This window comes from Phyllobates terribilis, unplaced genomic scaffold (assembly GCF_046119375.1).
Source record: "Phyllobates terribilis strain yellow unplaced genomic scaffold, ASM4611937v1 Scaffold_10__3_contigs__length_209671492, whole genome shotgun sequence".
NCBI lineage: Eukaryota > Metazoa > Chordata > Amphibia > Anura > Dendrobatidae > Phyllobates > Phyllobates terribilis.
The window spans coordinates 146,615,764-146,638,198 of NW_027362770.1; the positions used below are offsets into that span (position 1 = coordinate 146,615,764).

Below are 22,435 nucleotides of genomic sequence, written 5' to 3' on the forward strand. Positions count from 1 at the left end.
CCATTTCCGGGGGACAGAACAACGGTACTCCCACCAGTATATGTGCAGGTACGACAGCGTCTGTCCCTGGCTGGAGTGGGAGGGGGGGTGGAACATCCCAGTAGTGTAGGGGCAGATAGGGGGAGCAGTCTGGGTAAAGCTAGGAGCCCATTGGGTGCTGGTCACCTGGGCTCACACATAGAGGGAGTATATAAGGTGGGCACCATCTTAGATCAGGGGGAGTTCAGCCTGAGGAGAAGCAGAGCAGAGGAGCTCAGCCAGGAGGGCTGACAGGGAGCTGTGGCTCCGGCTGGGCCCAGCTCCAGAGAGGAAGGACCCAGAGAAAGAGTCAGAAGGAACCCCAAGATCCCAGAATAAGGACAGAAGGGTGAAGGGTTGGCGGACACGGGTACCGGAACCCAAGCTGGCAGAGGCAGAAGTAAACCTTAGCCAGGAACCGGAGGTCGTGGTCAGGATCTGCCGCGACCCTCACCAAATCCACTAGAAAGGCACACCAAGAATAGGGTCAGGGAGCCCAGAGGAGGCTTGACCACCAAGAGACCCGAGGGAGCCGGCCAAAAGTGGATCCCTGGTGGGAACGGCCAGAGGAAGGGAGAGTCAGAAAGGAGCTCAGGACCACGCTCCGGAATTGCCTGGGGGTTGGCCGAGTCCAGGACCTGGTGGACGCAGCACGGCTCGGGTGGTCACTCAAGGCCAGAGTGACTAAAAGCAACATCAGTGAGTAAAAACCCTGAAACTGCATCTCCTGACTCTGCCTCTCCTTACTGCACCATCACAACCCCCATCATCCACACCTGCTGCCCTGAGGCCATACCCCTCCCGTTGGGGGTTATACCATCACTGCTGCACATATACCACCGGCCTCAGCGGACTGCTCTGCAGCGGCGGCTTCAAAGCCGCACTCAACGGGTGGCGTAGTCGACACTTAACAACATCTACAAAGACTGCCACACACTTAGTTTGACACCCTGGGCACGGACCGGGTCACCGCCACAAGGACTACTACCCCCATACAGATCCGGCTCCGGGTATCCCCTGAACATGGCCCAGGGGGCGCGTCACATAGCAACCAAAGAGACTGGAATTATTAAAAATGCATTTATATTTGGAAGAGGAGTACTATGAGCCAAAAACCCATCAATCACAGCTCCGGGGACAAATATTAAATGCTACATCTACGTTACATGAATGAAGAGGTTGTAGCAAGGGCTTCTTTTTCAACTGGGGAATAAATTCAGTTTGCTTTCCTAGCCCCATATCTAAATATCTTAGCCCATGTGGCCACCCCACTTATTTATGTAGTCAAGGTATTATAGGGGGTCTGCATATCCTATGCTTTTAATAGTTTTTCTGGCCAAATAAAAATTATATTAACCTACAATTGATAAAAATTTACTTTAGTGAATATCCTAAATGAAGGCTATCGTCATTTAGCATATCCACTAAGTATCATATTTATATCAGTAAATTCTTATATTTTTATTTGACAACCTACAAAACAATGAATAGTCACTCAAAAATTTATAGAAAATACATAATTTTATTGAATACATCAGATAGAAAAAAAAAATCATAAAATTTGGGGGGGGGGGGGATCAACGAAGAACCGAAGTTCATGAAAAAAGCATCAGATAAGGGGGCAACATTCATGGTCAGTACAAGGTCTATCTGTTATATAATGCATTTATATGTATTTTCAGTCTACAACCTGTATTACACATAGACCTTGTACTGGCCATGAATGTTGCCCCCTTAGCTGAAGCTTTTTCATGAACTTTGGTTCTTTGTTGCCCCCCCCCCGTATTTTTTTTTTTTATATATATATATATTATATATTCAATAAAATTATCTATTTTTTTGTTCATTTTTTAGTGGATATTTGATATTTTGTAGGTTCTCGAATAAAAATATAGTTACGGTAAATAGGCTTTATCTAGTAAGTAATATAACCTACTAATATAATCCTGTTTCTACAGAAGCTGCTCCATCTTGGGTCACGGTTTCATCGCTTTCCTGTCCCTTGCTCGACATAGGACAGCTTTTCCTCTGCCAGCACATGACCTGACTCATGTGTGAAGGGGGCTGGTTGATCTGGAATACTGTGTCCAGTTCTGGGCACTACATTTTAAAAAAAAGACATGGAAAAACTGGAGCAAGTTCAGAGAAGAGATACCAGGATGGTGAGCGGACTGTAAACTATGTCCTACGGGGAATGGTTAAAGGATCTGGGAATGTTTAGCTTGAAAAAAAGAGACTTAATAGCTGTCTACAAATATCTGAAGGGCTGTCACAGTGTAGAGGGATCATCCTTATTCTCATTTGCACATGGAAACACGAGAAGCAATGGAATGAAACTGAAAGCGAGAAGATACAGATTAGATATCAGACATAACTTTTTGACAGTGAGGGTGATCAATGAGTGGAACAGGTGGCTACGAGAGGTGGTGAGTTCTCCTTCAATGGAAGTCTTCACATAGAGGCTGGAAAGACATCTGTCTGAGGTGGTTTAGTGAATCCTGCATTGAGGAGGGGGTTGGACACAATGACCCTGGAGGTCCCTTCCAACTCTAACATTCTAGGATTACTTATTTTAATGGCCATGCCAGGCCCCTTCTCCATCTATGACATAAAAGGGGGCTAGCTTACCACAAGCCTATGACTGAGCAGCTATTGTGCCATATTTCAACTGATGGAATTTCTTGAACGTAGGCTATCAAAGTGTGTTAGTTGGGGGTCCAAACATAAGACTGTGAGGTTATGGTGTTATGGTCTTGATGGAATCCTCCCGTTTTTAGCAGAGTTCCCCTTCAGTGATCATAATCATCTTAGAAAAATATTCTGAACAAAACTGGGTGTTACTCTCCCACTTATGTTCTCTTTGCCCAGAGCTTTCATGCAAGAAGCTTGGCGCATGCCAACTCTAATGGTGTTATTTTCCACTTTTCTCTTGCTACAGGACATGAAGAAGGCCATGTATGAGACAATTACTGAAGGCACAAGTCATCATAGGTAGGTCGTTCTTCACATAGGACAAAATGACTAAAACTTGATGCCTTCTTGGCACCTTGGCGCATGTTCCTTCCTGGCACACAGTTTCTGGGGTACATGCGACACAAATCTTTCCTAAATTAGTTTCTTGTACACATAAATGTTGTACCTTGCCTAAAAGTTAAAGAACCCTAGGCCAGATCTAACTCAACTGTATTACCGTGGGTCAAAAGTGGATTCAGGAACATCGTACTGACCCATATTAGAAGGAGAAACAACATAGCCAGTGGTGTAACGTGAAGCTTATGGACCCCAATGCAAAACCTCCAACAGGGCCCCCAACTATAACTGGTCTTTAATAATACTGGTCTTCTCATATGGGCCAAAAGTCTCCAGACTTTAGGATCTGGGTTCGACTACAACCCCTGCACCCATTATACACCCCTGAACATAGCAAATAGTGTGCCATGGGATACAACTTCTTGTTGGTGGAGTATTCCTACATGTTCCCTTTATATTCATCTCAGTGCAAAATAAATCAACTATTTCCCCAGCAACAAAATTCTACTAATAATGAGCAAAATATCAACTGATTTCAGCAGTCAAGGAAAATAAATGGCTCCCTGCAGGTTTATTTTCTATTTGCTTTGTAATGATAATTGTGCTAGTTCAGTTCCAGTAAAAAGTGAGAACACAATTCATACTTTTCTGACAAATCCAACAATACTCCAAAAGGTACAACACACCATGCATGCAATACAGGATATATTCAGATGGGTTCATATTATACACAATAGCAAAATAATTCGAGCTGCAGAAAATGCATAATTGCTCAAACTACTGAGACGCGGCCCTCAAAGTAGGCATGGATTACGCAAATTTGCATTACATGGGCTTTTTTTTATCAATTTTGGGCGTTTTGCCAGGTGGAATGAGGATGAAGTTTACAAACCCAAGACAATCAAAAAAGAGCACTAAGGCCAAAATTAGACACCCGTGAAAAATTGTACGGGCCACAATGTCCTGAGTAGCTTCCGGTCTTCCTAGCCACACTCAAAAGCTTCATACTTCCCTATGAGGTTGTTGAGTTTGGGTCAGGACATTGCGGTTCATACTCGGACCAGGTTTTAATTCAGTCTAAAGCTATCCCTAGCTGATTGGATCTTTTACCAATGCCGATAACCCCCCCAAAAAAAAATCCTTAATCCACAATCAAAATAGCCAGAAAAGAAGTACAAACATACAACACCAAAAAAAAGGAACTTCTTAATAAGGGCTAAACATATCTTTATTTAGAAATCATAAAAATTATTCAATCAGTATAACAAAGAATATCACAAGATGGGGTGGGAACACCTGGTAAAGTAAATATTTGGCACACTATAAATACTACAAAGAGAATACCCCTATGTTCAAAATACGGACATAGTGTCAATATATCATAATTTAGCACATAGTCACACCAGACCTGCATATAAGATCCCAAACCATAAAGGGATTAAACAAACAATGATAAGGGGAATAGAGGCAACATTACCTGTAGTACACCACACCCAACGCGCGTTTCGCAAGGAAATGCTTCGTCCAGGGTGCATTCCCTTGTGAAACGCGCGTTGGGTGTGGCGGATCCCTGGTGTGGTGCACTACAGGTAACGTTACCTCTATTCTCCTTATCACTGTTTGTTTAATTCCTTTATGGTTTGGAATCTTATATGCTATATGCAGGTCTAGTGTCACTTTTCATTATATAAGTGATTGTTATCTATTTTATGGGATCTATATGTGCTAAATTATGATATATTGACGCTATGTCCATATTTTGAACATAGGGGTATTCTCTTTGCAGTATTTATAGTGTGCCAAATATTTACAATGCCGATAACCATCAAATACTCATTCACGATCATTGACCTACTGTATATAAACAGGGCAGTGATCTTCCACCAAATTTTTTATCTCATTATTTATGCAGCCTAAAAAGTCAACGTTGTCAGGTGCATATCTTGTGCATAAACTGGGGATGTGCCGTGCAAAATATGACTGCTGTATTAAATGGGCTGCCCGAGATGGGAAAAAATTGAACCAAAAATTGGGAAGGTAATGCTTTTGACCCCTTAAAAACATCTACCCTACATTTATGGCGGATGTGTGCACTTAGTCATACAGCTCGCACACGAGTATACCTGCTTCGATCAGAGCCAGCTTCTATCGCAGCAGTTTAATCAGTTAGCTGCCTCGGTCATTTGTGACAGCAGCATTTAAACTGTTGGAGAAGAGATTTGTTCATGGGTTGCGGATTGTATTGTTATGGCAGCCACGGTCCTACTGAGGGATTCTGTTTGTATCATGTTTATACTCCAATTTATGGATGGTAAATTTTACAATAGAACGTGATATTACAGTACTGCTATGTATTTTATAAGCGATCAATCTATTATAGGCTAAAGCATCCATGGAGAACTAATAAAAAATGTAAAATACAGTGGTGTGAAAAAGTGTTTGCCCCCTTCCTGATTTCTTATTCTTTTGCATGTTTGTCGATTACAAAATAAATTTAAATATTAGACAAAGATAACACAAGTAAACACAAAATGCAGTTTTTAAATGAAGGTCTTTATTATTACAAGAAAAAGAAATCCAAACCTACAGGGCCCTGTGTGAAAAAGTGATTGACCCCCCTTAGAACATAAATTGACTTTGGTTTATCACATCTTTGGGAAGCTGAGTTCAATTTCCCTAGCCACACACAGGCCTGATTACTGCCACACCTGTTCTCAATCAAGAAATCACTTAAATAGGACCTGCCTGACAAAGTGAAGTAGACCAAAAGATCCTCAAAAGCTAAACATCATGCTGCGATCCAAAGAAATTCAGGAAAAAATGAGAAACAAAGTAATTTAGATCTATCAGTCTGGAAAAGGTTATAAAGCCATTTCTAAAGCTTTGGGACTCCAGTGAACCACAGTGATAGCCATTATCCACAAATGGCAAAAACATGGAACACTGGTGAATCTTCCCATGAATGGCTGGCCGACCAAAATTACCCCAAGGACGCAGTGACGACTCATTCAAGAGATCACAAAAGACCTCACAACAACATCCAAAGAACTGCAGGCCTCAGTTGCCTCATTTAAGGTCAGTGTTCATGACTCCACCATAAGAAAGAGACTGGGCAAAAGTGGCATGCATTGCAGAGTTCAAAGACAAAAACCACTGCTGAGCAAAAAAGAACATAAAGTCTCGTCTCAGTTTTGCCAGAAACCATCTTGATAATCACTAAGACTTTTGGGAGAATACTCTGTGGAATTACAAGACAAAAGTTGAACTTTTTGAAAGGTTTATGTCCCATTAAATCTGGCATATAAGTAACACAGCATTTCAGAAAAGGAACATCATACCAACAGTAAAATATTGTGGTTGTAGTGTGATAGTTTGGGGCTGTTTTACTGCTTCGGGACCTGGAAGACTTGCTGTGGTAAATAGAATCATGAATTCTGCTGTCTACCAAAAAATCCTGAAGGAGAAGGTCCGACCATCTGTTCGATGAGTGGGCTAAAATTCCTCCAGAGCTTTGTAAAATACTCATTGCCAGTTATCGCAAACTCTCGATTGCAGTTGTTGCTGATAAGGGCCCAACCAGTTATTAGGTTTAGGGGGCAATCACTTTTTCACACAGGGTCCTGTAGGTTGGATTTCTTTTTCCCTTAATAATAAACACCTTCATTTAAAAACTGCCTTTTGTGTTTACTTGTGTTATCTTTGTCTAATATTTAAATTTGTTTTGTGATCTGAAACATTTAAGTGAGACAAACATGCAAAAGAATAAGAAATCAGGAAGGGGGGAAACACTTTTTCACACCACTGTACATATATATATTGTGAGAAAGCAGGAGGTAAGGCCCTGGATGACAGGTATGTGTTACTAAGATAGCTTTATTTTGACTGGATTTTGGGTCCGGGATTTAGGAGTGATCAAAAGAGCTAGGGTGGGAAAGGTCGCTCCCATACTCCAGTCGGGGTCTTATTGGCCTAATAAAATACACTTGGTCTAGCTAAGGTGGGAGTAGTATGCTGAGGCAGGGGAAAGACAGAGCTGGTGGATAGTCTGTACTACGGCCTGAGAGTTTCCTGTAACATCAAGTTGTCTAGACCTTTTGGTTGACTTTCCTTTACCCAGTGAGATGACTGTTATGTTATTCATTTGTGCTGAAGAAAGGCTGTTTTCATTTTGGAACTGTAAAGTTTATCAAAGTCAATAAACTTTATTCTGTTTTGATATAAAATCCCTGTGCCTGTGCGTATCCACGAGCTGAAGCCCACACGATACACGTGTTTATATGTTCAAAACACAAACACTTTCCTCAAAACATTAATAGCAAAATTTAAAAAATGTAATAAAATTAACACATTTGTCATCATTGCGTCCAAACTAATAAAATATCACAATATTTATTCCAGATGGTGGACATCGAAACTAAAAGAAAGGCTTTAAATGGCGTAATTCCTGTTTTTTGTCACTTCACCTCTCATAAATAAATGGAATAAGAAAAGATCAGAAAGTCTATTTGACCCAAAACTGACACCAATAAAGCAACCACTCTAAAAACAATTTTTTAAATTATGTAAATTTTCAATCATCATTTGGCATTGCAAATATGAGTTGCAAGAAAAAAATATAAAGTTTTAGTAGTAAGTAGTAGTAGTAAGTAATAGATACCTACCCTCATTTTTGAGCAGGCATCTTGTGTTGACTCTGTTCCTCTCAATTCCTTTATCAGCATTGATCCTAAATACTAAAAAAGAAACAAATTTAGATGGATGATGAAACCATGCAAAACAACATATAATGGAGTCGTCCGTGTAAGACAAAGTGCGAAGCACTTCAATATATTTCGAAATAAATATGGTGAATGGAATGACGCAACCACTGGAGAAAATCCACTGATTAACAACAAGACTTAAAAAAAATGTTTAAATACAACATCTCACATCACGCTGTAATTACAAAATATCAATCAGCCCTGCCAGTCAGCAAGTCAACTACAGCACAAACCAAATCGAATTTCAATATTAGTTTCCTTGCTCCATTGAAATTATTTTGCAGGGGGAAAGATATATGGGGGAGATTTATCAAATAAAAAAGACAAAAAAAAACAAAACTAGTACAGTTTAAAACAGTGCAGCGGTCCATGATGACCAATCCGATTGCAGATGTTATTTTTATTTTTTTACTGCAAATGACATCAGCAACCTGATCGGTTGCTATGGAAAACTTTCCATTTTTCTTGTGCACTAGTTTTTATAAATCTCCCCAATTGTATAGTCTACAGAACTGACATACCGGTATGTCATAAGTGAAGAGGAAAGACCAGTCACTAAAATTATGTTATCAGCTAACACTAGTGATTATGGCAAAAATGTTTTCATTTATATAAACTAGATACAATTTGTGTCACTGTATAATTCATTGCCACAATCTATTTCCTATATCTCAACCCCATTTGTGTAACATATAATATTAAAGTCATTAAATTGCTTATTGTAAAATTATATGGTACAGCAATGGGGTCCGCACTCATCCCTTCTTTTGATCAATGTAATTTTTTATGAAGGAAATTATGTTCAAATGATAACGGATAACATAAAATGATGCCCATCAGCTTTGACAAAACTGCTGTACCTGGGGTCAATCTTAACAAGACATCTTCTGATTTTTTTTTTTCTGTTTTACCTAACACGTAACAAAGTGAAGTAAATATAAGTGCACTATATACCTTTATCATCTCAGACCAGGAACACTGGGGGTGAGCAACGGGTTTTAATATGGGTCCATACTTTCCCCCAAATGGCATGCTCTAAACAAAGAAAAACATACTAGACATTTTCTGAAACTAGACAAACAAAGGAATCCTTTTTTTTTTGATGGATCAAACAAAATTTGTGTAGAAAAATAACAATTACCCTAGAGAAGAGGCCTTAAAGCATCTTGCCCCTGTCCATGATTAACATGCATTTTCCCAATGGTGTACAGTTACTGTTCCATGCTGTGTGACATGACCATTTTCCAGGCTGACAAATTAGAAATTATAGAATGGCCGCCATACAGTTGTTTTTTTTTTTTTTAAATTTTAATCGTAGTTAAATTTTTTGTTCTATGTGCGTTATCTTTAATAATGAAACTTATGGAGGGGCAGTGCTTTAAAGAATACCATTTTTAAACAAAGGAGATTTTTGTTATTTCTCTGGATCTGTATTTTACTTTTTAGTATAATTTCTATACCAATGCTGTTGGAATTGACATGTATTATTGATTTGGTCTGAACACCCAATTTCAACAGATTTGACTGTTCCAGAGAAATAAGTTGGTGGTTAGGTTGACCCTTCACAGCCGAGAATCTAAGCAGTGAAAGGTGTTAAAGCAAGAACTTCACCCCGTATTTTTTTATTTTTCAAAAAATATTCACGCTGTTTTTAAACCCACATGGTTTTTTTGTGTGTCTAGGTGAAAATGGTGATCTTCAGTGCATAATGTGACGTGGGTAAAATGGTTTTCACGTTGAAACCACATTCCTTTTATTGTCATTGCTAGGTAAAGCCTGCATTGAAATAAGATGCGAAAAAAAAATAATACTAAGTACTGGAATATTAATCAATATAAGAAAAATAAAATTGTAGAATTTAAAGTTTGTGGGTTATTCCGTTCTCTCATTGTATTTTCTCATTGTGAACCTTTCCCGGATCACAGAGTAGTAAAATTACTGCAATGACTTAAAGCAATGTGGTCATCAATCATCATGATGTAGCCCATTTGGGAGATTTTATGAAGACTGATGAAGGATAAATGAGATGTAATCCATAGCAGTCAATGGAATTATGGCTGAAATTCAGCTCGAATTGATAACTTCTATGGATTACAGCGTTGAACATCAGTAGTCATAAAAGCCCATGCTGTGTTGATGAATACCCATTAGATTGTGCTCCATTCCGAGAGTATAAATAATGCAAAGGTTCTCAGTTCAAGCAGGGATGCATTGGCACTAGAGTTGCTGCAAATCGATCACAGGACCAGGTCCTTCCGTAACGTCAATAATCTGTGGCCACTAGACAAGAACCCTTAGAACCATCTCCTAATTTCCGGCATCCTTGGCTCTTCACCTGTGACGTGACACATGGGACATCGTGCCAGGCTGGCTAATCAAAAGAAAGGTAGTGGGTGGTTCTTAGTGCTCCCATCCAGCGGTCCAAGATTACCGATGTGGCCAATGGACCATGTCCTACGAATCGATTCACACCCAATCTAATTGGCACTGCTGGTGCCTTCCCAGAATGAACCCAATGAGAATGACCCTTGAGGGTGAAGATCTGAAGGAGGTAATATGCATAACAGGGGTTGGGAACAAGGAATCTGTTGAAGCAAAGGAATTGAAGGATCACAAACGGAAGAGGAAAGTGAGGTTGGGTAACCAGAGTCCTGGGCAGGAGAAGTCTAAAGATAAAGTGCCTGAAATCGTATTTACTATATAGCCTGAGAAATAATACTTTTGGACAAAAGAGAAAAATTAAACAGCATTTGATACATAAGGATAGGTGTATTTTAAAAAAAACTTAGCACTAACATGGATATATCAAATAAACCACGCTTGAGCTCCATTTTTTCTTTTCGAAAAGTCAAAAATTCAGAGTTGATTAATTTGTTAACATGTGTATAGGAGCTCTGATTTTCTCATACAGAGTTCCAAAATCCTATGTAGACATAAAGTTAAAGAGGACCTTTCATCAATCCCAACAGTTCTGTTCATAGAATTGTGATTCTTAAAAAAATACATATTAAAGCTCCGCAAAAAGATTCACTCTGCCCTGGTCTAGTGTCCAGTCCGATCTTCCATGGTTGCCGGACGAGGGTAGTCTTCACTGACGTGTCTGACATTCTGACTCCGGTAGCCTGGGTGCCTCTGGAGTTTATTAGGCCCTGCAACATCATGACGTCACAGCACAAAGTACGTCATGATATTGCTTGAGGCCTAGTGACTAGGCATTATGTGATGTCATGACATTGTAGGGCCTAATATATGCCAGAGGCTCCCAAAATACTGTGTTGAGACGCAAATGTAAAGACTGCACAATCCGGTTGCTTCAGAGGTTCGGACTAGATGCTGGACAATGGAAGCATAAATCTTTGTTCTCAACCCTAAGACCCTTTTTTAGAGCTTTTTGTTGGGCCGTTCCTAAATTTTTCCTACTAGAATTACAAAGCCAAAATTTTGATCATCCAAAGGAATATTTCTATACATGCGAGTCTCAATCAATTTCTTAAAAAGGTTATGGACACAGCCATAGACAAAAGTCTTTCCGTAAAGTCAATGAGTAGAGCTGTGAACATAGAAGACCACTTCTCCATTCATACCCTGCCTAGATGTGATGGAGGACCACCACATCATGAGGTAGGAAGGAAATGTGAGGAACCCTCTTCTAGAGATGGTACCCAAAAATGTATGGTATATTTATTGGATTTTCTCATAAATGTCAAAGGTGGTGCCAAAAACTTTCTCTCTTTTGGCCTCAATTATCAAAACTGACTAACATTTAAAAAACTCTCACCAATCACAACACAGCTTATACTTTTACAGAGCAGTTTAAGAAATGAAAGCTGAGCTCAGATTGGTTCCTATGGGCAACAAATAAAGTCTTACTATAAGACAGTACTGATAAATGAGGCCTAAAGATTATTAAATAAAACATTCACGCAAACGGTGGGTGCAACCAAGTTGTAAACCAGACTAATAAACTTGTAATCATAATAATAATAATACATCTTAAGTGATAAGTGGCTAATCAGTATTGATTCAAAATGGCCGCCTTTTCTGTCGGTAGACAATAGTTGATCTCCTATACTTCTTGTTGAATAAATCAGGCCATTTCTGAGCATGTTCATTCATACCAGTTCTTGTGAACAGTCATGATATAAGACATATACATTATTTAGCGTACATAGCCATAATATACATCATTCATATACCACCTCACCCCAAACTGCTTCTCGTTTTCTGTATGTCGACTTTCATTAGCTACCTTTATGATAAGGAATAAAATCCTCACATTAAACATTTGCTGTTTTGATCCTTGACAGGGGTCATTTTGGCATCTTCTCGAGGATGTCTCCTTCATCCGGTAGTTGTAGGAAGAGTCCACTACATTATTGTAATACAATTATTATTACTTATCACATTTATGGCCCTAAGAAGCAAAGGTGGCATCATAATCAAAGCTGGATGTTCTCCCTACCCTCCCACAATGCAAACTCAGTAACCGGGTCACAACCTACTATGTATAATACTGGTTTCTTCTTATGTGGCAGAAAGGCGAGTCAGATGCTCCCCGTAAAAAATCTTTATGGTCATCTCACTCAACCAGCAAAATCTGCTGTGCACTGCTGAGAGGCATGTAGACCTGAAACAGTTGTCTGTAAATGGATGTCTGGCCTACGTAATACTCCTAGGCTCATAAAAGGGTTAGACATTGACTTACAGGGTAGCTACCTCTACTAGATGGTACTAGTGAGATAGCAAGAAACTTTTCTTTCCTTCCAGGAGAAAGATACTCTACATATTCTTCCCATGGAGCATTACTGATAAGACTCTTCATATCTGGCCTCCTTAATGAGGACAAGACTCCCCCTTTAAAGCTACGAAAAGGGTATCTCCTTAAGCCAGCCAAACCCTACTCTCCACTGATAAGGGGCATGTACTCCGAAACAGCTGGCTATAGATGGGTTTCTGGCTTGATAAGTTCTGCAGTCACTCTTTGTGACTGTAAACTTATGAATCCCCCCAGAGCACGCACTGTGCGCTGCGGGGATTCGCCAGTTTCAGAGCCGGGACCGAAGGGTATATATAGGTTTTACATACTCCCGGCCAGGGCCCGTCTAATGGGCATGGCCCTGCTCCATACACTTGGAGCCTACTGGCCAAGAGTAGGTATAACTCATACATACCGTCTGGTCCCGGCTAAGAAACCGACGAAATCCCGACTTATCAATTTGGACTGGACAACCCCTTTAAGAAGTCCTTATCCCAGTTTTCAGCTGCCCTTTTTAAGAAGAGAGTAGACAGCCCCAGAATGAAGAGTTTTCTAAATAACACCTATTAACAAAAGTGCTTACAAGTGTCCTTAATGTCCCCCTTAAAGGACCAGACTTTTCAGCAAAAGTTGGGCCTCAACTTGTGAGATCCCGAGATGGAGGAGGGCCACAGAGAGCTGTGGGATTCTGCTCTGCATCCTGGGATCCCACAACCCAGAAGTACAGACCCGAGATAGTAAGAAAGTTTTCTTTTTTTCCAAAAAGTCTCCTCACCTTGACATGCTTAACATGTCACTCTCCGTAAGGAGAAACGTTACCCCTTGGATATCTTTTCTTCCAGGAGATAGCTACTTTTAATGTTCTTCCCATGGAGCATTACCAATAAGACTCCATAGTCACATGGACTCCATAAGAAGATCTAATATTCCCCTTCAAAGCCGCCTACTCTCCACTGATGAGGGGCAAGTACCCCAAAACAGCAGTCTGTAGATGGGTGTCTGGCTTGACTTAAACCATAAATGACAGTATTTACATCCACTAGGTGGCACTAGTGAGCTCATTGCTCAAGGCGAGCTTACTCATTTCCTTACCTTCCAGAACAGCACTAATTTGAAGTTGGAACAGTAGAATTTTTACCTCCACTGGGGATGCTTCCAAGAGCCTCTCACCTGGCCAAATCAGATCTCATACTTTGCACTGATGAGGGGCAACGCCCCAAAACACTGTGTCTGCAAATTGAGATTCTGGTTTGGCTTTTATCCTAAGTCATATTGCAAGGCTCGTTAAAGTGTCGACTTTTAAAATCCTTGCTTGCAATAGGTGGCGTTAGAGTTATAGCCCTCTTCCTCTCTGAAGAGATAATTTGCATATTTAATTTCCCAGAGGAGCATGCATGGTTTATAAATCTCCTCACTCTGACATGCCAGGCTTAGCCTGCCACTCGCCACAAGGTGAAACGTTACCCCTTGGAGACCCTAGCTCCACTGGTGTAAGACTCCAACCCCTTTTAGCTGACCTCTGACCCACCTGGAAATAATTTTCAACCCATAAAATTTGTTCCTATCCATAATCCAACTTACTACTTTAGGTACATTCTACCGATGGAGGAACGCCACTGCGGGCTCTCAGCTCCAGTTTGGTACCAGTAAGAAAGGAGGCAACCATACATTTTTTAACTTTAAATGCCTGGCAGCCATTTTTCTGGAATCAATGCCATTTTGCTGTCATTTGCCAGAATCCAAATTTTTTGGCGGAAATTAGTAGTGAATTTCATTCATTACGGATAAATTCGCTCATCCTGCAACCGCAATGTAAAGAACAATCAAAATATTATTTATTAGTAACTATCAAAATGTCAAAAGTGAAAAAATAAAAATAAACACAGTAATCCTACGCGTTTCGAACACTAAGGCTCTTAATCATAGCACTATTCTCTTCATCATAATTCCCTGGGAAAGAGCCTTAGTCCTCGAAACGCGTAGGACTACTGTGTTTATTTTTATTTTTTACCTTTTGATATTTTAATAGTCACTAATAAATAACGTTTTTATAGTCCTTTATATTGTGGTTGCTGGATGTCTTCCTGCTTTCTACCTGATCATTTTCACCGGAGAGATGTCTCGTGATCTCTGTCCAAGCACCGCAACCTTATTACATTTAACAATACCTGGACAGGGTGAGCTGATGTCATATATTTTTTCTCTGCCTTTATAACTTTAAAGAAACACTCCTCCTCCTCTCATCAAAGTTTTTATCCTCTTAATATATCGCAGTCATCATATTATACAGCACTGTGTACTTACAATTGCTCATTTTGCCTTTCTACCCAGCTAATTCTATGTAGAAACAGGAGGTCAATTTTCTCTGCATGAGTCATCACTACAAAAGTCCCTGACAAGGGGAAGAGCGGAGCACCTGGATCGGCAGATGAAGAAGAGGGAGATGACTCATATAGGGAAAAGAGACTTCCTGTTTCTACATAGAGCAGAGGAAAGAGAAGAATAACTGGGTAGAAAGGAAAATGAGCAATTGTAAGTACACAGTGCTATATAATATGATGATTGCAATGTATTAAGAGGATACTTTGATGGGAGGAGGTGTGCTTATTTAATTACATTTGTGTCATCTGATCCTGACAAATGTTCATTTTCTGGGGGAACTGGAGGCACACCCTTAAATGAGAAGTTTGGAAGTTCTCCACTATGCAATGGAATGGGGATTACTTCCCAATCGCTGGGGGGTCCCAAAAACCTGAAAAAAGCCTTGTGTGAATGGAGCGGTGGTCAATCATGCTCACTGCCACTCTATTCATTCTTAATTGGACCGCCGGAGATAGTCTTCTGCACTCCCATAGACTTCTGCACTCCCACAGTCTGCTGCACTCCCATAGTCTTCTGCACTCCCATAGACTTCTGCACTCCCACAGTCTGCTGCACTCCCATAGTCTTCTACACTCCCATAGTCTTCTGCACTCCCATAGTCTTCTGCACTCCCATAGTCTTCTGCACTCCCACAGTCTTCTGCACTCCCACAGTCTTCTGCACTCCCACAGTCTTCTGCACTCCCACAGTCTTCTGCACTCCCATAGTCTTCTGCACTCCCACAGTCTTCTGCACTCCCATAGTCTTCTGCACTCCCACAGTCTTCTGCACTCCCATAGTCTTCTGCACTCCCATAGTCTTCTGCACTCCCACAGTCTTCTGCACTCCCACAGTCTTCTGCACTCCCACAGTCTTCTGCACTCCCATAGTCTTCTGCACTCCCATAGTCTTCTGCACTCCCACAGTCTTCTGCACTCCCACAGTCTTCTGCACTCCCACAGTCTTCTGCACTCCCATAGTCTTCTGCACTCCCACAGTCTTCTGCACTCCCATAGTCTTCTGCACTCCCATAGACTTCTGCACTCCCAGTCTGCTGCACTCCCATAGTCTTCTGCACTCCCATAGACTTCTGCACTCCCACAGTCTGCTGCACTCCCATAGTCTTCTACACTCCCATAGTCTTTTGCACTCCCATAGTCTTCTGCACTCCCATAGTCTTCTGCACTCCCACAGTCTTCTGCACTCCCACAGTCTTCTGCACTCCCATAGTCTTCTGCACTCCCACAGTCTTCTGCACTCCCATAGTCTTCTGCACTCCCACAGTCTTCTGCACTCCCACAGTCTTCTGCACTCCCACAGTCTTCTGCACTCCCACAGTCTTCTGCACTCCCACAGTCTTCTGCACTCCCATAGTCTTCTGCACTCCCACAGTCTTCTGCACTCCCACAGTCTTCTGCACTCCCACAGTCTTCTGCACTCCCATAGTCTTCTGCACTCCCATAGTCTTCTGCACTCCCACAGTCTTCTGCACTCCCACAGTCTTCTGCACTCCCACAGTCTTCTGCACTCCCATAGTCTTCTGCACTCCCACAGTCTTCTGCACTCCCACAGTCTTCTGCACTCCCATAAGTCTTCTGCACTCCCATAGTCTTCTGCACTCCCATAGTCTTCTGCACTCCCATAGTCTTTTGCACTCCCATAGTCTTCTGCACTCCCACAGTCTTCTACACTCCCATAAGTCTTCTGCACTCCCATAGTCTTCTGCACTCCCATAGTCGTCTGCACTCCCATAGTCTTCTGCACTCCCATAGTCTTCTGCACTCCCATAGTCTTCTGCACTCCCAATGAGAATAAATGGAGCAGCAATGCGCATGATCTGAGCCCAAGTTCTCTGGATCAGTGGAGGTCCCAACAGTTGGACTCTCAGTAATCGGGAAGTTATCCCCTATCCAATTGATCGGGGATAACTTCCAAACCTGAGAATACCCCTTTCAAGGGATAATCATGAGAAAATTGAAAGTAGCTTTGGGAGTTAATGGAGATCAAACAAGTTACAAGTAATGCAAAATTGCAGTGGGAATGAATGGGTTACTTTAGCAAAAATGTTCTCTAAATGTATCCATCGTCTGTTACATTCATAAGTAACCATTAAAGATAAAATGACAGGAAACCAAAACTGAATAGAGCGGCATCATTGCAGCCGGCAGGGTCAGATGGAAACATTAAAGCGAAGAAGGGACCAGGACGCTCAATTTCCGCATGCTACAATCCCCTAATTATACAAATGGACGGTCACATCGTCCGTCTCTTTCTTAAGAAAGTGCCTCATAGACATTAAAGAATGAGCAGCATTCATTGGCTCTGAAAGCCTATTTATTTTCCGGAAATGCATCTGCAGCTGCGGAAAAGAACGATCTGTGAAATAATTAGGTCAATGCTTTCCGAAAACACACAACGGCGTGTGAAGACTTTGCTGACTGAGGATCTTCACCGACGCAGACAATATTGGGGTTTGTACGACGGTCACTTAGAAGACTTTCAGACAGTCTCAGAGACAAGAGAACAGTCTCTCTACTCTGCTATAGGACCACAAGCTCCATCATGCCCAGAAAAATCGGAAAAATACCAAGGATTGTAGTGCCGCTAGTCAGAAATAAATTCCTTAGTCCATAGACCATATCAAAGTTGAGATAAACCTTGATGTGGTCAGTAATCAGTAACCCTTTATGTGGTCAGTAATCAGCTAAGAGGCGCTCTTCACTGACAGATGCTCAGTTAACTCATTCTGCAGCCATTCACTTAAAGTGTCTATCTAATTTATCTGTCTTATTCTGAGGTCCTCTCAGCTAATTTATAACTACATCAAGATTTAGCTCAACTCTGGTGAGGTCTATGGTCATAAATCAGCACAGAGGAGCTCAGAAAAAGACAAAGGATTTACAAACTTACAATTGAATTCCTGGCTGCAGAATGAGCTGACTGAGAATCCATCAGTGAGCTGGCTCTGATAGGGGGTTTGTTACTCCTTTACCTGACTTTTTCTTATATTTCTTTGTGCTGTTTTCTAACCATAGACCACATCAACGTTGAGCTAAACCTTGATGTGGCCAGAAATCAGCTGAGAGGCACTCTTCACTGACAGATGCTCAGTTAACTCATTCTTCAGCCATCAACTGAAAGTTTGTAACTCATTTATCTGTCTTATTCTGAGGTCCTCTCAGCTAATTTATGACTACATTCAAGATTTAACTCAACTTTGATGTGGTCTATAGTCATAACTCAGCACAGAGGAGCTCAGAAAAAGGACAAAGGATTTACAAACTTCCAATTGAATTGCAGGCTGTAGAATGAGTTAACTAGGGATCTGTCAGGGAACTCTTTCTCATAGGGAGTTTGTAACTCACTTATGTCTTATTCTGAGCTCCTCTCAGCAGATTTATGGCAATATCAAAATTTATCTCAACTTTGATCTTGTCTATGGTCATAAATTAGCACAGAGGAGCTCAGAAAAGACAGATAAAGGAGTTACAAGCTTCAAATTGAATTCCTGGCTGTAGAATGAGTTGACTGAGATTCCACCAGTGAGCTGGCTCTGATAGGGAATTTGTTACTCATTTACCTGACTTTTTCTTATCTTCTTTGTGCTGTTTTATAACCATAGACAACATCAATGTTGAGCTAAACCTTGATGTGGTCAGAAATCAGCTGAGAGACACTCTTCACTGACAGATACTCAGTTAACTCATTCTTCAGACATCAACTGAAGTTTGTAACTCATTTATCTGTCTTATTCTGAGGTCCTCTCAGCTAATTTATGACTACATCAAGATTTAGCTCAACTTTGATGTGGTCTATAGTCATAAATCGGGACAGAGAAGCTCAGAAAAAGGACAAAGGATTTACAAACTTCCTGTAATGAATTAGCACAGAAAAGGTCAGAAAAGACAGATGAAGGAGTTACAAACTTCCAATTGAATTCCAGGCAGCAAAATGAGTTGACTAAAGGCCCCGTCACACTTAGCGATGCTGCAACGATCCCGACAATGATACGACCTGTCAGGGATCGTTGCTGCGTCGCTATGTGGTCGCTGGTGAGCTGTCAAACAGGCAGGCTCACCAACGATCAGGGGAGCAGCGACATCGTGGAAAGAATCTTTCCATGATGTCCTGCTCCTGGTTACGAGCCTGCTGAAGCAGGAGCAGGCTGGTAACCATGATAAACATCGGGTTACTAGGGGCACGTGTGCCCCTAGCAACCCGATGTTTATCATGGTTACCAGCCTGATCGCTGCTCCCGCTGGTCACACACAGCGATGTGTGCTGACCAGCGGGAGGGCAACGACCAAAAAATGGTCCAGGACATTCTTAGAATCCATCAATGAGCTGGCTCTGATAGGTAGTTTGTTACTCCTTTATCTGTCTAAATTAGCTTCTCTGTGCTAATTTATAACCATAGACCACATCAAAGTTGAGCTATATCTTGATGTGGTCAGAAATCAGTTGAGAGGCACTCAAAAATGACAGATAAATAAGTTACTAACTCCCTATCACAAGGAGTTCACTGACAGATTCTCAGTTAACTCACTCTGCAGCCAGGAATTGTACATTTGTAAAACATTTATGTCTTTTTCTGAGTTCCTCTCAGCTGATTTATGACCATATAAAATTTATCTCAACTTTGACGTTGTTTATGGTCATAAATCAGGACAGAGAAGCTCAGGAAAGACAGATAAAGGAGTTAGAATTCCAAGTGAATTGCTGACTGCAGAATGAGTTAACTGAGAAACTGTCAGTGAACTGTTTCTGATAGGGAGTTTGTAACTCATTCACTTATAATTTTCTGAGCTCCTCTCAGCAGACTTATGACCATATCAAGGTTTAGCTCAACTTTGATGTGGTCTATGATCATAAATCATCACAGAGGAGCTCAGAAAAATACAAATGAAGGAGGTAAAAACTTCCAATTAAATTGTTGGTTGCTGAATGAGTTAACTGAGAATCTGTCAGTGAACGTTTTCTGATAGGAATTTTGTGACTCATTCACCTATCATTTTTGGAGCGCCCTTTAGCTGATTTATGATCACATCAAGGTTTAGCTCAACTTTGATGTAGTCTGTGATCATAAATCAGCACAGAGCAGCTCAGAAAAAAAGACAAAAGGAGTTACAAACTACCAGTCAAAACCAGCTCACTGAAGGATTCTTAATTAACTCACTATGCAGCTTTTCTGGCCTGTGGTCATAAATCAGCACAGAGAAGCTAAAAAAAAAGCAAATAAATGAGTTGAATCAGCTCACTGGTGTATTCTTAGTTAACTCATTCTGCAGCCAGCAATGTGCTGGGAAACAAAAGAGCCCATAAAAGCCAAACGGTGCAAAATTTTTAAAGAAACCCAATTGTGAAAATGATCTTCAGCCTAAAATACATCCATTTAAGTAAAAAGAAAATAAATTCCACCCAATGTGTTTAAATAATTTAATATATTATATGGTGATGACTATTATTATCTTTCTGTTAAACTATTAACCCCTCAAAATCTCAACACTCATTTAATTTAATAAAAAAAAAAGTCTAAAAATACATTTGCCTGCAGAAATCCTTCTCATATATAGGCTGGCAGAATTGCCTGGAGAATTGCCGTGCTGCTTGTAGGGAGATTAGAAATACCTGGTATTTTGGGCAATCTATTTTTAAACTCGAACACGTCATCCCTGCTCCGCGTGTCCAGAAACGAGTTTAGATGGTGAAAAAAAAATCTCTGCACAGTAACCTACATAGCAAAAAAAGCGAAAATCAGTCCCTTAAAGGGGTTGTCCACTTGACCTGTTTTATTTTACAAATGCATTGAGGACATGATTTTTTGCCACTCCCTGATATATAAGTATTACAGGTTCTCCTCCTGAACTTTTTGGCACATCCTTCTCTGGAAAAACTGTTCTCAATATGGCTGCGCATGGAGGAACATGTGACCAAACCTGTCGATCAGTCTCCTCCAATGGAACAACAGCTTTAATTTGTGCTGTGTTTTGATTGGAGAAGACAGATCACATGGTTACATGATCCTCCTTCAGCAGCCTTTCTGAGTGCAGGAGAGCTGTACTGTCTCGGAGGAAGGAGGAGAACCTGTAATACTTATATATTGGTAAGTGCTAAAAAGTCATGTCCCTCAACACATTTGTTAAAATAAACAATCCCTTTAAGAAAACCCTAATCACTATAAGAGTTTAATAATACCAAGTCATCTTCCTTTATGTTCTAAAACCAATATGGCCACCGAACCACTAACTAGGCGCTACAATGACACATAGATGAGTTGAGAGGAGTTCAGAAAAAAAGCCAATAAAAGCCACAAACTCCCATACCATCATAGTGAGCTCACTGATAGATTGTCAGATAACTCATTCTTCAGCGAGAATCAGAACATCTTCCTTTATGTTCTAAAACCAACATGGTCGCCAAGATGCCTTGACCAAATCAGTAAAAAGGCGTTACGATGACACAGGAGCTCAGATAAAAAAAGCAAATAAAAGCCACAAATCAGACCATCATAGTGAGCTCACTGGCAGATTTTCAGATAACTCATTCTTCAGCCAGCAACAAAACATCTTCATGTTCTAAAACCAATATGGTCGCCATGATGCCCTGACCAAACCACCAACCAGGTGCTACAATGGCACAGTCAACCCAACTAATATTAGCTCTTTCACACAACACTGACATCTGGACCCCACTATAAAATCTATAGCCTTTATTACACACGTATCATGTTACGATAAGTCAACCCCTTTAACTCAGGATCACTTAAAGGAGTCATCCTACTTTGGGGACATTTTGTTTTACCTAAATATATGTATATAAGGCTGAAAGTCATTTTTGCAATTGGGTTTCATTAATATTTTTGCACCGTTCGGCTTTTACAGGCTCTTTGTTTCCCTGCACATTCAACTTCGATGTGGTCTGTGGTCACAAATCAGCTGAGAAAAGCTCAGAAAAAGACAGATAAAAGCTTCAAACTCCTCATCAGATCATCACAGTGAGCTCACTCACATATTCTCAGTTAACTCATTCTACAGCCAACAATAGACAGCGCAACAAATGCTATAGAAGGCAAACGGTGCAAAATTTTTAATGAAAACCAATTGTAAAAATGATTTTTAGCACCAATTCCATGCATTTAAGTAAAAACAAATGTTCTCAGGTGTGGACAACCCCTTCAAATGGGTTTTCTAAACCCTGGTTTAAAACAGGCCCTAACTGTATTGACCTCCTGCTTAAAGGGGTTAGTCCACAATCACTACTAGTTATCTATCCACATAATTTGCTAAATACTGGATGTCTCAACAATGGAACCCCCAACAATTATGAGAATGAGGGTCCTTTTGCAGGGGGAAGTATACAAGTATAGTGCATAACCATCACCATTGGTCACATAGACTTTGAAAGGACTAATGCACAATTCAAAAGGGGGACATTAAATCCCCATACTTAGGGTCAATGGGGGTTCTAGCAGTGGGAACCCCCAATGATCAGCAATTGTTGTGATGGTGGC

General features: G+C 40.8%; 1 protein-coding gene across 5 annotated transcripts in view; it reads right to left on the bottom strand.

Annotated features, from left to right (window-relative positions):
- ANKS1B (ankyrin repeat and sterile alpha motif domain containing 1B) overlaps nt 1-22,435 on the bottom strand; it is a 158,698-nt gene that overhangs the window by 39,474 nt on the left and 96,789 nt on the right. For 3 of the 5 annotated variants that reach the window (XM_073649897.1, XM_073649899.1, XM_073649896.1), the window contains exons 4-5: nt 8,763-8,843; nt 7,710-7,781 (exon numbers count right to left, since the gene is read on the bottom strand). In XM_073649897.1, coding sequence (XP_073505998.1) covers nt 7,710-7,781; nt 8,763-8,843 — 153 coding nt within the window. The remainder of the gene's footprint in view (nt 1-7,709; nt 7,782-8,762; nt 8,844-22,435) is intronic. The other 2 variants (XM_073649901.1, XM_073649900.1) reach the window with 1 other exon arrangement.